Here is an 18,718-nt window from a genome sequence, read left to right on the forward strand (position 1 = left end):
GAATGAAATTTGGAATTGCCACCCTTGACTATCTGAATCACTCATCTCTCAATTAATACACAGCTCGATCGTGATGATGATCTCACTCATTCAAAATGGACAGTTAGGATCATCTCACAGTACAAGTGCTGGCTAATGTATCTCTATTACGAAATCTGATCAGATGGTCCAGACTAATTCATGCATCTTACTGATCGGGCCCACTTGATCTAATGGCCTATCTTACACAATCTTCTCCATTCTCAATACAGAACTGCGTTTATTCTATCTGCCATAGCTGCTCGAAATCGACTAATTCCAGTGCCTAGATCCCGAACCAGTGATCAAGAATACAATGAGAAACAGAACTCGTCAACATATTTATTTCAAAATTAGGTAACAAAGAACAAACACTTCATCCTATTTCCCAGATAAAGGATAGGAGGGGAGAGCAATCAAAGCAAGGTAAATACACAAAAAGGGTCCAGCTAAAATAGCCTGGTTCACCGAAACGAATAAAGTAGTAACCTCTGATTTTTTGTGAGACTAAACACAGGTATCAAAGATCAGTGTTTGTATATTATAGCAAGATATGATCTTCCACCGGTGGCGTTTATCTGAAAGTTCAAACATCACCGCATTTCATCCTCAAGGTTGCGGAAACCGGCAGTGAGATCTTCGTATAGTTTACTGAATTTTGCCACCAGAGCTTCCTCTCCGTCAGCAGGATCTTCAAATTTCTGAGACCTGAAATTAAGTAATGACCATATAAATACATCCCTCCTGAAAGTTTAACTTGGAAGGAAAGCCCTCGAGTTCTGAAAAGCTCTCAAGAAAATTAATAAAAGGGCAAATGAAACACGTATTTCTGAATCGCAAGGTTTGCTCATCATTTTAGTGGCATTGCCATTGATCTTTGAGATTATAAAACAATCCAAAGAGGTAACAATCAAACCATTTTCAGAAGAAAATAAAAAAATATTCATAATTAGGGTAGTTTTATCAATTTTCAGATAAGTTCCTATCGCAGGATACTCTTTACAGGGTGAGGAAGTTGATATGGGTTTCTTTTAGTTTGGCCATAATACGATAGCAAAAATGATCACATCGAGTAGATACATATTTAACGGTGAGAACTATAATGCCTCATGGGCCAACCAAACAGTATGTTTGGCCAAGTTTACTACCGACAGTTGATTACAGGGGCGTCAACTTCAAGATCATTGTAGTAACTGTCAAAGAGGCTCACGTATTCTCAAAAGTAACAAATTGAAGGGAAACAAGAGTGAGCCACAGGGGTCAGAAAGACCTGAGGTTTTGAGGGTTTTGTCCTATTCAGTTATAGTAGGTTACAGTTAATTTTTTTTTATTGATTTTTAGAAAAAAAAGTAGGCGACTAAGCTTAGAGCCCTTCTGAAAATTTCATATGCATACAATAATACTATTTTTAAGTGAGAAACGAGGAGGTTACTATTTATGTCATTAATTATTAAAGGTTTTCTCTCTGTTTTTTTTGGCTATGTTTTGCTGTTTGAGACAGCAAAAATAGTTTTAGAGCCACATTCAAACATTTCTTCTCTGTATTTACTTGATTCTTTTCTTGCTGGAAATTGGTAAATTCTCTACTTGTACATAATCACAAATTTTGAAAATGACGGGACTTGCCAAAAAGAGTGCTATTTTACCATGCTGCATTATTCGGATTTTAGATTTTTAACTTTAAACCATGGATAAACAAGTAACAAGAAGGAAAAAGAATACCAGAAAAAAGAAGGGCATCAGTTATAGAAACACTTAGACTAATGTTAGGAAGACCGAGAGTATGACCGTGAAGGGGACCGAACAAATGGTGAAAACATTAAAGTGGCCCATCCTCCCCATCCATTAGGAATAGGAAAATCTGCAAAATAATAAAAAAATGTGTACACATGGCACATTTTCATTGTTGGGCCTCCCATCGGTCGTACTCTCGGTCTCTATATCATTTTACAAAAATTTATGGAGGCATAGATTACTTACACTAAACGGTAGAAGAGATCACCCAATCGATGCTTGATAACACTGTATGTTATCTTCTGGCCATCAGATCCTGCTCCTCGCTCCACTGCCTGCACGGTAATTCGGAAGTGTAAAAAGAAAATTAATGACCTAATGTTACAGTAATTCAAGGACAGAAGTCTACAGAGAGACGACACCTTACAAAAACTAAAGAGCTTGGTTTTATTTCCAAGATAATTCATATTTGCTTGAAACTTATCAACACCCAAGCACTAAGACAGATCATTCTGTAATCAGATTTCACATATACATCCTAATAGAGGTTAAACCAATGCTTAATGCCCTGTTTGGTTGCTTGAAGTTGGTGGGAAGATTAGGAGAAGAAGTCAAAGGGAATTAGACAAGCATGGAAGGTGAGGAGGAGATTAGAAGAAGAGTGGTAAGTAGTGTTTGGTTGCGCGGGAAGATTAGTGGAAGATGTGCGGTGTCATTACCAAAATAGAGGGAGGAAGAGATAAAGGGAAGAGAGAGAAAGAAAAAAGAATAAGACAAGAATCTTCTCCTAACCTCCCACTCAAATTCCACCAAAATGGTGAAAGATGAGAAGAAGATTGGAGGGGGGAACATTGCCGCCATATAGGAAAAAAGCTAATAATGATGCCTGGAACATGTCTGGTGGTCAAAGGGAGTTTGGGCAACCAAACATGCTTTGGGGAGATCTTGGGAAGATCTTCGGAAGATCATCTTCCAATGATCTCCCCAAAATGAGCAACCAAACAGGGCTAAAAGGCCAATCGGCTCAAAGATCTGCCTGCATGTTCCTGTATCAACTTGCCTAATTTTTTAAATACCTCATCAAACAAAGAGAGATTAGCCAATTAAGGTTTTTATGTAAATAATAAGGTTATGATGACGAGTTTCACCATTTTGAGAATGAAGCAGAAGACAAGGGAATAGTGGAGTTGGGGGCTTGAAATCATTGGAAGGGTGATAAAACTTGACTTTCAATTTTCCTTTTTTAACGACCTTTAAAATGGTGCTTTCTTTCTTTACGATGCTTGAAATTAGGGGTGTTCATTCGGTTTTAACCGAACCGATTGAACCGAGTCGAACAAACCGAACACATTTCGGTTACCTAAATCTATCAACCAAAACCGAACCGAATTGTATAAAAATCGAATTGAACCGAAACCGAATAAAGATTTCGGTTGTTCGGTTTTAACCGAGTAACGAACATCCTGAGCCAAAAAAATCACAAAATTCCATCTTTGAAACCCCAACTGAAATTTGAGTTCTCTATTATTTCAACCAAATGAAACCCACGTAAACAAAAAACATCAAACAAGCGGTTGAAGATGAAAAATGGCGTAGATCACCTGTAGAGACAAGAAAATCCTCTTCTTCTTTCACAGAGACGTAGAAAACATAGGATTTGTAGAGAAGAGAGGCAAATAGATCATGTAGAAGAGAGGCCCAGCTCTTCATGGTCGCCGGAGATGGAGTCGCGGCCGCCGGAAATGGAGTGGTGGCAGTGGCCGTGACTTCTTCCTCTCCCCCCTTCGGCAAGCAAAACCCAGCTATCTTTGCCTTAATCTTTGCTCTTTAGAAAAGAAAAGAACCCTAGGTCTAGGTGGCTACTAGCTAGGGCACTATTTTGACTAAAGGGAATGAAAAGGAAGTAATGTATTCAACCATTTTTTTCTCGGGACAGCCCCCATGGCCATGGGTATAACTACTCTTTAATCTAGTGGGGGCTGTCTCAAGTAAGAAAAAGGAGGAATATATCATTTCCCTTTAAAAAAGTAAAATAGTTATTTTGAGTCTTTTTTACTTGGAAAATAACAAAAGACTTTGCTTCTCTCATACGCAAGTGGCAACCTCGAGAGACGCGACCTCATTGGGCAGGGTGTAGCCGCCTAGCCAAAGCTAACCACATCCTTTTCTTATTTTCTAATTTGTCTTTTTGACTTTATGTCTTGTCTACTTTTCTAATAGACTGAATGAGGGGTGCTCATTATTTGGTTTTTCGGTTTAAACCAATTTTTTTTTTACGATAACCGAACTGAAACCGAAAACCTAAATATGGTCAAATAGGTAACCGAAACACTTCAGAACCGAACCGAAATAACCGACCGAATTCGGTCCGGTCGGTTATTTCGGTTTTAACCGAATAATGAACAGCCCTACTTGAAATCACCAAAGTTTTCAATGCAACGCTTGATCTTTAGTAAAAAAAATTACTTCACCGATTCCCTAGTCCAAGCTCGGGGTTTCAAACACTGGGATTGAATGCTCAGAAAAACAGACTTGGATCTCCCAAAAATAAAGTTGTTAACAATACATAATAGTTAAAATAGAAGGCTCTACCTGATTCGCCAAATAATTGAAATGGATGATGTTTCGCATCATCCAAACAGACTTGTAGAATGGACAGTACTTATCATATCTGTTCCAACAACAGCAAACATATACGTTAGGCAACACAGAAAAGCCACTATAAAAACAAGGGAACAATGATGGCTGCGTTAAGAAGATATGATGAAACTCATTTCTTTACTTGTCCGATGATGATGAAACAGTAACTGATACTCACGGAGTAAATGCATTCTGTGCAAGATAATCCTCCCTCAGAAGCTTCGCTGTCTCTAAGGTAATTTTATCAGTTTCTGCTAAGGCATCTTTACCGACAAGCTGCAATATTAGCAAGAAGCTTCAAATGGTCACAGATCAGTCATTGCTGTCAGTAATTACCACAAATAGTGAAAGCAGTCCATAAAACTTAAACAAAACTATAGGAATGTTCACATGCAGAGGGGATGGTTCAAAACACATGTAAGTCACCAAAAAGAATTCAAAGTCAGAGAATATATACTTGGACAATTTCATTCAGGTCATCTTCTCTCTGAAGAACCTCACGAGCTTTGGTTCTGATGTCAATGAAATCTTGATCAAATTGCTCATAGAAAGACTCCAAGGCCTGCAATGCAACAAAACAATATTTCAGGAATAAACAATAAATGCAACAAACAAACACCCGGAGGAATACAGCAAACTAACCTTCGAGTACTTTGAATAAGAAATAAGCCAATTTACAGACGGAAAATGTTTCCTCTGAGCAAGTTTTTTATCCAGTCCCCAAAATACCTGCAAAATGTATAAATAAGTAAAGGAGGCTGATGTTTGACTGCAACAGAGCATCAAAACTTTGCATCGTGGCTGATTAAAAATGATAGAAACTGTAAAAGCAGATCATTATTACCTGGACAATACCAAGGGTTGCAGATGTTACAGGGTCTGAGAAATCCCCTCCAGGAGGGGAAACAGCACCAACTATCGTTACACTTCCATTACGATCTGGGCCACCTAGACATTTTACTTTACCAGCACGCTCGTAAAAGGATGCCAAACGAGCAGCGAGGTATGCTGGATAGCCACTATCTGCTGGCATTTCGGCCTGTATAAGAATTTATATTTAACCATCAATCAACGCAGGGTGTATCATTTTGTTGAGTGTAGGTTAAATTGGGAGTCGAATGTTTTCCATGACAAAGTAGATTCAGAAACTAATCAGATAATAACAAAATAAACTTGAAGAACATAATGCCAAAGCATAACTTTCAGGCATGAAATTTAAGAACAAAATCCAAGGGTAATAGAATATAAATCATGAACAGAATATCAAAAGATGTGCCGGAAAAGAATCTAACAAAAACAAAGAGATAATCAAACATGCCGTAGAAAATAAATGAACTGAATATGTTTGAAAATAGTTTTCAACCATGAATTGCAGTCATAACCCCAGTGAAAAAACCCAAGAAGGTTGTTCCGAAGGGGTTGGGTAGTATGTGGCATGGGGAAAGAAATTAGGAGTGTGTGTGTTTTCGGGGGGGGGGGGGGGGGGGGGGGTTCTTTCTTTTTGTCATTATTGCTGCTTCACTACTCCGGAATCAGAACCTGGTGCTTTGATACCATGTTTAATGTCACCTAATCTCCATGGAAGAAAGTGAATGAAGAGAAGAGGAAGAGAAAGTGAGAGCCTGTAAATCAGACCTCACACACACATGCGTGTACACTAGGGTTACATATAAAGACTAAAATACCCTTCTAACATATGAGATGATGGGATTAACAAAATTAGAGGTCCTGTATTCAATCCTTGCCTAAACAGATATCCATATATGTCTTCGAGTAACATAGCAGTGAAATGGCAAGGGGAGGTAGCATGAATTTTTGTTTTCATGTGGAAATCACCCAATTGGAGCTCTAATTAGGTTGTCATGAGGAAGCTTACATTCCCAGGTATCCAAGTAACAAAGCAAGGACATTCTTAGATGGCTTAAGGATTGTTTCTTTTTCTAGGCAGGACCTACTATTGCAGAGGAAGACTCATAAACACCCTCCTGGCCCTACTGGCTACCAGCATTGGGGGGATCATTAGACCACGATGTGGTGGGGAGGGTGAGGGGCAAGGTTGGCCTTTTGCGGTCCAATTGGGATAAAGGACTCTAATGAGGTGTAAAGCCAGGAATCATGTTGTGGTCTGGCCTAAATTTCGAGCCATTTATTATTGAAGTGGACTCTTGAAACATAATTTGCTGGCTACAATCAAAGGAGCTCTACACCTAGGGATTTGCAGATACTGAAAGGAGATCAAAGGTGGTAATATATGCCAAAAAGTTTTCTCTTAACACATTTTCAACTTGCTAATGAGACTGCATATTCTCTTGCTTGGGAATGTGCTTCATGCATACGTTGCTATTTCTGATTCCTTCCCTATAGACGGTGTATTATAAGGGGTCCGAGCCCTTTCCCTATCTTGCTCCTCCTCTTGCTTGAAACCACCTAGGTCTTCAAGCTCTTGAAGGTTGGACAATTTTGCTCAATAAAATTTCTTGTTACCATTCAACACACAATTTATGAGGTTATAGATCTGACTTAGTGGCTGTAGCTATGCATCTCTTTTCATCACGTGTTAAAAACGGGTGAGAAGATGGCTCCCATGCCAAGGATGGTATTTTTACAACATCATTTTGTATGCGGGTGGGCCTTTGCCTCTCCCATAATTTCTATGCTTTTTTTCTTCCTTCTTATAGATTTGGTTAAGCAATTAAAAAAGGAAAAACAGAGGATCTACATATTAATCCTGGTGAAAAAACACAAATGGTAAACCTTCTTAGCAACGAAAGCATAAAAATCACCAAAGGTGACATTATTACGATGAATGACATTATTATTATGCAAGAAAAATATGTAATATCATACTTCAACTGCATGAATGATGTCAAAAGTGATAGGAGAGCTTGACGAGAAAGAGAAAAAATAGGCTGCACAGATAACAAAAGATAGATGCACTACCAGCCGTCCAGATATTTCACGCAATGCTTCTGCCCAACGAGATGTCGAATCAGCCATCATGCTAACATTGTAACCCATATCTCGGAAGTATTCAGCAATTGTGATGCCTGAAAATACCGTATTCACATTAATTAAACCCAACATTATTACATTCAACAAAACAAAATAGCCACCAAAATATCAGAAAGAAGTGATCCTCGATCTGAAAACAAATGACATGGAACTGTTGAGAATTGGCCACTAAAAACGAGTGAAGCATGCATTCATAAGCCTACACTGGTGTACTATAGATGCTATACCAACACCATTATGTATCCAAGGGATGCAAAACACAATTTTCAGGAATTACGCTAAAGCTTGAGCTCGTTTAGATTACATGAAGCAAATATGAGCCAAAATTTGTATCCAGTGAATCCACTCATAATAAGCTTCCCTATAAATTTTAGTACAATTGGGAAGCAGTAAGCACAACCAAGATGTAACCACATTGAGCTATCATTTATACCGACAGAGGTGCACCACACCAAATGAGCACCCTTAACATGCTGTCATGGACCATAAATATATTGGAGTGCTTATGTGCACACTGCACACAAATAACTTATATGTTGGGATATGGTAAATGATTTCCTCACTCAGCTCATACAAATTTTAACTAGCTGAAACTGTTTGACGTACACATCGCTACATTACGCATAATGCCCATTGACTTGGAAAGCACAAATGATTGGAGATCAGCATACCCAAATATTGCACTAATCAAATGATCCCCACTTCTCTCTGTCACCTTCTGATTTTTTCAGAACCTTGGTGACCAAACTGATTTCGTCAAAAACTTGGTGAGTTCCCCTGCCCTCAATTTTCCCAAAGAACAAAAGATATCAATAGGAATATTCAAGGCCTCAGGTTGCTTTGAGTATTCCAGCAGTTGGCCTACTCTTGTCAAAGTCAAATGAGTCATTCCTGAGTTGGATTATCTTTCTCTAATTGAATCAGAAGCTGATTCTACCCTGCTTCTTAACCTGCATGTTATACCTAAGTAATTGGCCCCGGTTGGCTCAAGAGGTTATTATGTCATGCTTGCTCACACACAACCAAGCACAATCAAGGTTTTACATTTCGATTTCGGTTTTAGTGACCATGGAAACAGAAATGTTTCGTTTTCGGTTGGAAACTTCAGTGGAAATTTTGTAAAATTATGGAAACATATGGAAACACATGCAATGATAGAATTTTAAGATGAAACTTCAAAAAATGCTAGAATAAGCACAAATACACACTTAGAAGCCATCACATAAGCAAAACAGTCATCCATAATGGTTTACCAACATCGAACACCTAGTGACACTTACTGTTGCGCATGTCTGATAATTCAGTACATACCACATTTCACATGCAATTCATATAAATATTTATACATAATACATAGTTACATACACTACATTTCACATCCTCAACTCAACTCAACAAAGCTTTTGTCCCAAACTAGTTGGGGTCGGCTAAATGAATCCTTTAGAAAAATTTCAGTACATACCACATTTCACATGCAACTCATAAATATAATTATATAAGACATACTGATAGACTATATCACTAACACACTTACGGTTTTGGTTTCAGTATGCATTTCAGTTTCGGTATGCTTTTTGGTGGGATGGAAATAGAAACATTTTGGTGGTTTCGTGCATGGTTTTAAATTTCGACCGAAATCCGAAATTTCGGTGAGGAACGAAACGAAATCGTACCGAAACCGAAATTCCCGAAATTTGGTATTCGAAATTTCGTTGAAATTTAAAATAAATAATACTTTTTTATTCCGTTAAAGAATTTCGGGCGAAATTTCGTCCCAAAAAATCCGGGATTTTATGCGCAATACCAGATTTTGCCCGAAATTTCGGGATTTCGGCTGAAAATTGGGTTTCGGATAAGTCCGAAATTTTAGCCGAAACCGAAATTTAAAACCATGGTTACATGTCGGTTTCGATGGAAATTTAAAACCACGAGAACACTAATGACAACAGTGTGCCTAGAAATGTTAGAATTGCTATTATATTATTCTCCCTCATATTATCTTTCGCCAGTTGAATCAGAAGTTGTCTACCATGCTTCTTAACCCACACGTAATACTTGAGTACATTCAGTCCTAGCTGGCTCAAGATCTTATTATACCATGCTTGCCCGCACACTACCAAGCTAAAAAATGACAACAATAGGCCTGTAAATGGAGGCACTGCTATTATATTATTCTCCCCTGGCTTTTAGCCTTTTACAACTATTTTCTCTACGATGGTGGGATTGGTCGTGGGTGAGGAGTTCAGATGTGTCTCTGAGACCTACCTCTGTGTTGCTCGGGATGTTGTTCATGGTAGCCATCTCATGAGAGACAGCCCCTCTCCTCGGTGATCTCCAATGCCATTTGGGACTTAATTTTGATGGTTCCAGAATCCAGATTACCCTAGTCTAGCAAGGATCAGTGGGGTATTATTAGAGGCCATAACGAATCGACCAAGTGTATTTTATTTTTCTTTTGTTTGACCAGTCTGATCAAGGTTGCTCCCTTTCTCCTTTTCTCTTAATAAGCTTCTTAATTTACATTAATAAAAACATTGTGCATGATAGTCTTCCGAAAACTCCATTGCACATACCCAAATGTCTTCGCCAGCTAGAACAGAAAAACATCTCAAGAACTCAAAGAAGAATGTTTCCTTTGGCCTAAGATTGAGTGAACATAGGAGTATGCTTCATAGTTTCCTTTCCAATAAGCCGCACCTTCAAGCAGGATTGTATTATGTACCCGTATAAATGGAAGCATCCAGATTATGATTCCTAGTTTCCTATAAGTCTAAGTCAAACCTTCACAAGCAGAATTGTACCCGTATATATGGAAGCCTCCCGAGCGGCCACAGGCATATTAGAAGTGTTCGCCACAAGTGTTGTACGCTTCATGACAGATTCTTCACGACCATCAGGCAATGTCATTGTCAATTGAGGGAAATCCATAAGAACCTGGATAAATTAAGTAATTCAAAATCTAACATACCTACAAAAACTGAAAATCCTGACTAGGGATAAAAAGACAAAGCTACCACATACCTCTGCCATTTCATTTCCTCTTTCTCCACAACCAACATAAACGACAGTGTCAGAATTAGAGTACTGCATTCAACCACAAATATTAGGTTCAGGGACTCCATTGATCAGAAGCTTCCAACATTTGGGTCTCCAAAGAAGGCTCCAAGTCAATAATTGCAAATCTACCTTGGAAAGAGCTTGACTAATGACTGTTTTCCCACAACCAAATGCTCCAGGTATAGCACAAGTTCCTCCAAGAACAGAGGGGAAAAGAGCATCAAGTACACGCTGCAGAGAGAGACAGTATAACACTACGCCATCGGGATCAAAGCACTTTTATAATAGATGTTATGAAATTAAGATGAGTGGAAAAACAACAGCCAAATATTATAGAACATTAAAAAAACAGGTTTAGTTTGTTACATTACCTGCCCAGTTAAGAGAGGTGTATCAGCAGCAAGCTTTGACGCAACAGGCCTTGGTGTACGTACAGGCCAAGTCTGCAGAGAAATGCAGCACAAACCATTGTTAGATAAATTTTCATTATATCCGGATAATAGTTAATGAAGCTCACACTTTGAAATTAATGATCAGCATTAGCAAGCTAAGAACCTGGAGCATAGTAAATTGCTTTTTAACACCTTGGAACTCCAGCTCTAGCACGGTGTCCTGTAAATATATTAAAAGGCATTTTTCAAATAAATAAGGAAAACTAAGCATAGAAAATGGCATAGATAAATGCTAACACCGAATTGTAAATTTCAACAAGGCAGTAAATTTAAAACTAAAGATCTTAGTCTCAACAAAATGGAACATCAAGCAGCCAAATTAACTAGCATTAAAGGTTTAAAAATGCACCAACTTCCGTATCAGGAATCAATACCCACATTCAATGCCCAAGTAATGTAAAAAAGAAACTTGACAACCCCAAATTTGCAGACACTATCTACACACACAACTGTCTACAAACCAATGGCTTAAAGACTTAGATGAAACCTAAGTTCAAAAACTCACTGGGTCAACATTGACTTGCAATCATTCAAAAAAAAAAACATTGACTTGTAAAGTCGACTCAGTTATGGCCCCAGTCAATAAAAAACTCATTCAACATGCCCAAGTCTAATCAGCTTTGCCTTGGGTGAATTCTTGGAATACAAATTTTTAAACAATCTCCGGTAAAATTCAACTCAGCAAAGACAGAACAGTTTCAGAGGGAACATGCACAATACTCACCTGAGTTCTAAAAGAGAGTATTCATCTCAAGAAAAACACAAAATTTTGAAATATGTGTAGCTGTAAATTTAAAACTAAAGATCTTAATCCCAACAAAATGGAACATCAAGCAGCCAAATTAGCTAGCATTAAAGGTTTAAAAATGCACCAACTTCCGTATCAGGAATCAACACCCACGTTCAATGCCCAAGTAATGTAAAAAGGAAACTTGACCAACCCAAATTTGCAGATACTATCTACACATACAACTGCCTACAAACCAATCGCTTAAAGACTTGGATGAAACCTAAGTTCAAAAACTCACTGGGTCAACATTGGCTTGCAAAGTCGACTCAGTTATGGCCCAGTAAATTAAAAAACTCATTCAACATGCCCAAGTCTAATCAGTTTTGCCTTGGGTGAATTCTTGGAATACAAGTTTTTAAACAATCTCCGGTAAAATTCAACTTGGCAAAGACAGAATGGTTTCAGAGCGAACATGCAGAATACTCATCTGAGTTCTAAAAGAGAGTATTCATCTCAAAAAAAACTTACAAAATTTTGACAAACGTGTAACAACTCAGAGTCGTCCCAGGTTTTTGGCTGGCACAGTTGGCAATAAATTCTGGTTTTCTGGACTCAAGTTGCAATTTCCCTTACGAAAAATAGAGCATGCAAAATCATAATATTGTACTAAAGCCAAAAACATGCCCTAAATCATACAAAGAGAAGAACCACCACACTTCAGGAAAACCAATGGCCAAGATAACCCAGCTCCAATGCCACTTGAAAGACCAGAATACAGTACATCCAACGCCCCATTGAAGCTGTTAAACCAGTAAGCTCACAAACCTTCAGGCTGTATTGACCTGCGGGGGCGACATAAGTGATTTTCCCCATAGAACCAGGAGGAAGCGCAACATGGTGCTGCACCAAGCTGTTCTCAAAGACGGTCTGCATTTTAAAGTGACCCAAAATGGATTAATTATGCAACATATAACAGGTACATATCAGAGGTGTAATAAATCTTATTTTCAGTAAGTTAGTTCCATGGTGGGAACAAAAGATGTTTGCCACTAAACTTACAGCATATAAGTCTCCACCAGTGAGAAGATCTCCCTCACCTGCAATGAGTTTAAAAGAAAGATCAATAGTTTTGAAACGAAAGAACAAAAGTTTTGAAATGAATCAGCAGCAATCAGTGTCCACTACAAATATAGCCACTTTTATAATAAGAGAGGACTGAAAATAAATGACATGGTTCATTGAAATTCCAAGAACTTCAATGGACTTACCTAATTTTTTAGGTTGGAATTCCCACAGTACATCTTTGTCGAGAGCAGGGACCGAAACACCACGAGGAATATAAACATCACCAGATCTTACAGCAATGGTTTTCAGGGGCCTCTGCATTAAAAAGGAAAGTGGTCTCACACATATGCAAGAGAAAAAATGTATGCAGTGCACCAAAGCAAATAACACTAGAAAATCTAATACTTAAACAAGTGAAAGGGGGAGACCATATGAATGCATGAAAAGCCATGCATAGAAGACACACACACAGAACTTCCATTCGAACTAAATCATGAGAAACAATACTATTCAAGAAAATGAAACTCCTGCTAGCATTTTGAATTTAAGTAAACCTGAATGCCATCGAAAATGTTGCCCAAAATTCCAGGTCCTAGCTCCACAGAAAGAGGCTGCACCAACAAGAATGCACAACTAGTAAATGAAACTCCTAATAAATCAATCTCTGATAAAGGTCAGAGGAAACTGATCAAACATACCTTTCTAGTACGTAGAACAGGATCGTTTACCATTAATCCAGCAGTTTCTTCATAAACTGAAGCCAATTTAATTAATTTAAGACTCTCCAGTTTCAACACAGTAAAAAAACTGACAAAATAATTTAACAAAAGCCAGACTTGAAAATTTTTTTGTAAAAAAAGGTAAAAAGGGAACTGATATTAAGATTGAACAAATACTTGAGAGCACCAAAAAGGTACATAAAAGAATAACAACTGAAGAAAAAAATGGATAATAAGCTGGGAACACAAATGTCGAATACCTTGGATCGTGGCAGAGTCTCCTTCCAAACGAATAATTTCTCCAATGAGATTGTCATGACCAACTCGAACAAGTTCATACATAGCAGCACCACCCATTCCATCTGCCACAACAACTGGCCCTGATACCTATACCAGTAAACAATCAATTCCATGCTTGATTCCAAATGACTTAATAAAAACAAGAGTCTTCATTCACATTTGCCAATAAGTAAAAAACACAACTAAGTAATTCTAATAGCGATAGCAGTGTTTCAAAACACGGTTGCCGGTCAAAATGCGGCCAAAGCAAACCTAGTCGACTCGGCATGATGCGGTTGAGTACTCAGTTGAGCGGCTTAGTACTCGATTGTCACTGTCATAACTCGGGATGATAGTACAATATAAGTAGAGAGTAGAAAACAGGAGAGCAAGCTACTATAACCACTCGATGAAACGTTAAAAAACTTTAACTCACAAAGCACATTTACTACTTAATTAAAAAACGAAATAGATCAATCCGATTGAAAGCCATGAAAAAGAAACACTGAATTCATGAGATAAAATCTGGACAAACCAATTGATTTCATAAAATTCAACCTACAAAACCTAAAAATTCCACAGAAGAGCTCACAAAAAGAAAGAAAGAAAGAAAGAAACCTTGCGGACATATCCGTACTCGCTCTCCCTCTCAGAATCCTCAAATGTGGTCATTCGATCTCCATAGGCGGAAGGCATTTTGCAGAGAGATCAATTGAGGGAGACGAAGATAGATATAGAGAAGAACGATAACCCTAATTCGAAGATCTAAACAGTTGGAATGGTGGAAATGGTGAGAATTTGAGGTTTTAAAGCAGAATTGTAAGAGCGATACGAAAGCTCTATTGTTATTCTGATGGAGACGGAGTGACGTTTCGAAAAGGGAGAAGAATACACAAGATCTGAAGCAGATACGAGGAAAATGGAAGGTGGAAAAGAGCACCCTTTTTCATTCTTTTATAGTTTTATGGGGTTTTGCAAAAAGAAGTCTTCTACTTTTCTTAATTTGCAAAAACAGACTTCTAGTTTTACAATTTACAAACAGAGTCATCACATCACATCACATGTGAGTGAATTTTGCAAATCCGGGTTAGTACTATAGTTTTGTGACCAAGATACCCATAATGGATTTTTTTCGACTGGTCAAAGAGACAAAAAATGTCCATATACAAGTGAATGGATGAAAATTTCCTTGTAAAAAGACCAAAATACCCATCGCAACCCCATCAAAACATGAGGTTTAAAGTAGTGGGCCCCATCTATGCCGGCTTGGGTGGATATCGTGGGTCTCCTACCATGTTAATCGTGGGCTCCGTCGATGGGGTTTGCGTTGATAGGTGGAACTCAACCTATGAAAACATACCATCAGGGTCATTAGGGATATTTTGGTCTTTTATGAATAAAAAATCTAGCATGGGTATTTTGGTCAGATATTTGTGGCATGGCCGAGATTTGCAAAATTCACTCAAATGTGATGTCTGTTTGTAAAATTATAAAACTAGAAGACTGTTTCTGCAAATAAAGCAAAGTAGAAGACTTCTTTCACCAAAAGGGGCGCATTTATCATTGAAAAAATTGCCAACGGGATACACCAAAATACAAGAATTGTCAACGGGGACATAATTTTTAAAAATTGTTAAAAAGAGTTGATAACTCCCTTTTGAGAGTTTGATAACCCAATTTAGAGGGTTGATAACCCTCTTTTAGAGACTTGATTACACCCATTTTGTCCCTCTCTAACAAATTTTCAAAAGTATGTCCCCCGGTTGGCAATTCTCGTATTTTGCCAGGAGAGAAGACTTCTAATGTGAGTGCTTTAAGGAAGGTTGCTTTGCCTAGAGAGAATTCTAGCCTTTCCATTTGACAGAAGAAGGTTTTTTTAGTGTAACTCAGCCTTCAGTGGCGGGAGTTGAGAAAGAGGCTTTTGACAGGCCTTTCTCAAAGCATACAAGCCATGCTTGCCTTTACTCAATAGGGCCTATGAGATAGAATTTCTTATTCCCCCCTAAGTCTCATCTTCCTCACCGATCGAAGCCGGTCGCGTACTATATAATAAGGGGGGGATAAGGAAGAATTTCTATTTCTATGAGGAAAAAGGAGTGGGGAATTTAAAGGCTGGCTTCTATGCCTTTAACGGAACAACTTATAATTAAAATGGATGGAAGCCGCACGTTGCCTGTCTCTCCACCCGAACCGCTGGGTGGCCAACCAAATGTCATTGGGATAGAAGCAGTTTCCGGGTAGAACTCACCAAAATCCAATTCTCGGCTCGTAGGGTCGTCGCCTAAAACAACAAAGATGATGGACAGTCCGAAAAAAACGACCAAGAAAGTCTGGTGAAAAGGTCCCTCTTGCCCACATCCTGAAGGTTAAGTGAAGGCAAAAAACAAAAGCCGTAGCGAGGCGACCGGAGGGAGGAGGATGACTCTATCATGATCTAACGAATCTACAACTCTCTTTACTGAGTGAGACTCTATCCAGATCTAGGACTACCTCTTCGACGCCTATCCGAGAGCGAATATCATTTTGTTTTTCCCTTCCTATGTTTATCGGAAGACGATGTGGCAAGAGGTTCAGTCCGAAGAATTGGAGCAGACTCTGCTCCAGGCTAAGATATTTCAGTGCGTCGAATTTCCGGAAGTGCCTAAAGACTCTACCTTAGGCGGGAGCGCGACCTGCTCCCCGGTCCCATGGTGCTCTTTGTTACCGTTAGCGCCCCGTTAGTGCTTCTTTACCTCCTATGGGTAGCCTACCAGCTGTTCCTCTCTCCGTGGATAGAGATAAAGAGATAGGGATCCATCAATATATATATATATATATATATATATATATATATATATATATTTTTTTTTTTTGATATTTATATATATATTGATCTTGAAAAAAAAAAAAAGATTCCATTTTGCTTTTTTACAAAGCTTTGGACAAGCCCCTTTTTTTTCTTTCGCCGAAGTAAATAGATCTAAGAGGTTTGATCCGGATTTTTCTCCCATTCACGTATTACAAATGGATCAGCGGTGAGATTTTTATTCCTTGGAGTATCCTTTGTGCCGCGTGGTTCTAACAAATCACTGTTTAGCATAAAGTACAAGTTAAATGACGAACCTACCCTTTCAAGTCTGTCCTTTGCGGTTAGTTGTTTTGCATATATTCGTCCCTTTTTTAAAACTCTGAGTGGCCCCAACTAGGGTAAAAAGTAGTCATTTACACTAACGGGGGCTGTCCCAAGTGAAAGAAGGGGCGAATATATCACCTCCCGCATTTAATTGATTTAGCCGAGAATAGCCTTGGAGGGCCCACCATCTTTTGATTCCATTTTTAAAAAGTACTACCGGACCCACATGAATGGAAGATCTAAACCATTTCAATTTTTGGTCCCACCTTAGATAGACCGTGTTCAAAAAACGGTTCATAGGATGATCCGAACATTCAGATCGTGGAATTTTTCTATACAGTGCTGTCCATACATAGATGCCAAAAAACTAAGGGTTACGATCATCCCCGTGGCCCCCATTTTTTGGGCACAATCTATCTATGGTAACTGGAAATGAATGGTTAAGATCATCCATTCATGATCGGATTCGTGGATTTTCCCAAAAAAATGTACAGATCTCCGATGATTGTAGCCTCGTCATTCATTAAGCTTTGTTTAGAGTTATACCAAAAAAAGTTGAATCGTTGATTTCTGTATGTGTTAGGACCATGTTTGGCAGCCATGAATTCTTTTTCCATGAAATATTAGTTTACCCGATGAGAGAGGAGGCCGGAAGAGGGAGAGACCAGAGAGGACGTGAGTGAGAAGATTTTGAGAAAAGGCTGAAAAACAGGGGAGACAACTCTCCAAATGTAATTTATTTTTTCTCTGTTTTTTAGGAAATTCATTTTCAATCTTGTATTTTTTTCTCATATAATAATGCAATATCATGTTCCCACCCATGAACATAAGCTTTTACGTGGAAAACGCGTAAATCTTTGTGATATCTATGTGCATGTGTGTAATTATTGTTGTCGTGGTTATTTTCTAGGTATTGGGATTGAATTTGATCGGCCGTTAGATTTCTACTGTTAAGATTATCAAACAATTGGTTGGTAGTTTTCCACTACTTTTCCTCATCAAGCATATGCATGCATTGTATAGCAACTCTTGCATCAACGCAATGTTTGGCAACCATGCAAAAATATACCAAAGAATATTTGTAGGGCTAGCTGTGAGATGGGTGGGAGAGGGTGTGACTTGAGAGGGTGGGAGTGAGGGGAGCATAAAAAGAGCCCAAAAGTCGTAAAAATCAGGGGGTTGTTCGGCAATCATTTTCCTCTTTCATTCTTTCATGCGGGGAATGAGAAATCCGAGAAATCTCTAAACATGAAGTTTGGCAACTAAGTCCGCTACCGCCCATTCCTTTCTTTTCTGATTTTTTTGCCGGGTTGAAGAGAAAGACAGATTTTGCAACACCGGAATATCTGCTAGCTTCCCAAATAGTGAAACCGAGGTTTACACTAGCTCAAGATCCACAACTGAAATGGAAGAACAACGATCAGCAACAAGATTTACTTCAATATAGTGTGTGTGTGATGGAATAACAAGAATACAAGATAAGAAACATAAAAAGAAATCTTCAAAACATGGAAAAATGGGGCAAGTTGCCACTTTTCTTCAATCATATGTGTGTGTGTGTGTGTGTGTGTGTGTGTGTGTGTGTGAGTGAGAGAGAGAGAGAGATGGAATAACAAGAATACAAGATAAGAAACATAGAAAGATTCAAAACATGGAAAAATGGGGCAAGTTGCCACTTTTCTTCAATCACAAGCTTGGACACAAGATGTTGGATTGGTGATATAAAATCACTACACTTCTTAATCGTAGGATTAACTTCTCTGTGAAGGGGCATTCTTGGAATGCGTTTTATAAGTCAACAAAAGAGGAAGTCTCTTTCTCTACAAGAAAATAGTGATCTCTCTCTTGGGAGTTTCTTCTTCTTCTCTTGTAGGAGCTTAGATCCAAGGTTATTGGGTTT

At 38.5% G+C, this 18,718-nt stretch overlaps 1 protein-coding gene across 1 annotated transcript; it reads right to left on the reverse strand.

Annotated features, from left to right (window-relative positions):
• Positions 1-337: 337 nt before the first annotated feature.
• LOC143879812 (V-type proton ATPase catalytic subunit A) lies at positions 338-14,667 on the reverse strand. The gene is made up of 20 exons (XM_077382410.1): positions 14,325-14,667; positions 13,688-13,814; positions 13,407-13,462; positions 13,263-13,319; positions 12,912-13,023; positions 12,703-12,740; positions 12,469-12,570; positions 11,017-11,073; positions 10,833-10,904; positions 10,591-10,692; positions 10,426-10,488; positions 10,206-10,338; positions 7,333-7,439; positions 5,237-5,431; positions 5,035-5,121; positions 4,850-4,954; positions 4,571-4,668; positions 4,345-4,423; positions 1,999-2,087; positions 338-726 (listed from the first exon to the last, which is right to left on the reverse strand). The coding sequence occupies exons 1-20, from the start codon at positions 14,400-14,402 to the stop codon at positions 612-614; spliced, it is 1,872 nt and encodes a 623-aa protein (XP_077238525.1). The 5' UTR covers positions 14,403-14,667; the 3' UTR covers positions 338-611.
• Positions 14,668-18,718: the final 4,051 nt, after the last annotated feature.

The sequence above is a fragment of the Tasmannia lanceolata genome, unplaced genomic scaffold (genome assembly GCF_043159265.1).
Source record: "Tasmannia lanceolata isolate RefF3 unplaced genomic scaffold, GAP_Taslan_0.1 ptg000006l, whole genome shotgun sequence".
NCBI classification, from domain to species: domain Eukaryota; kingdom Viridiplantae; phylum Streptophyta; class Magnoliopsida; order Canellales; family Winteraceae; genus Tasmannia; species Tasmannia lanceolata.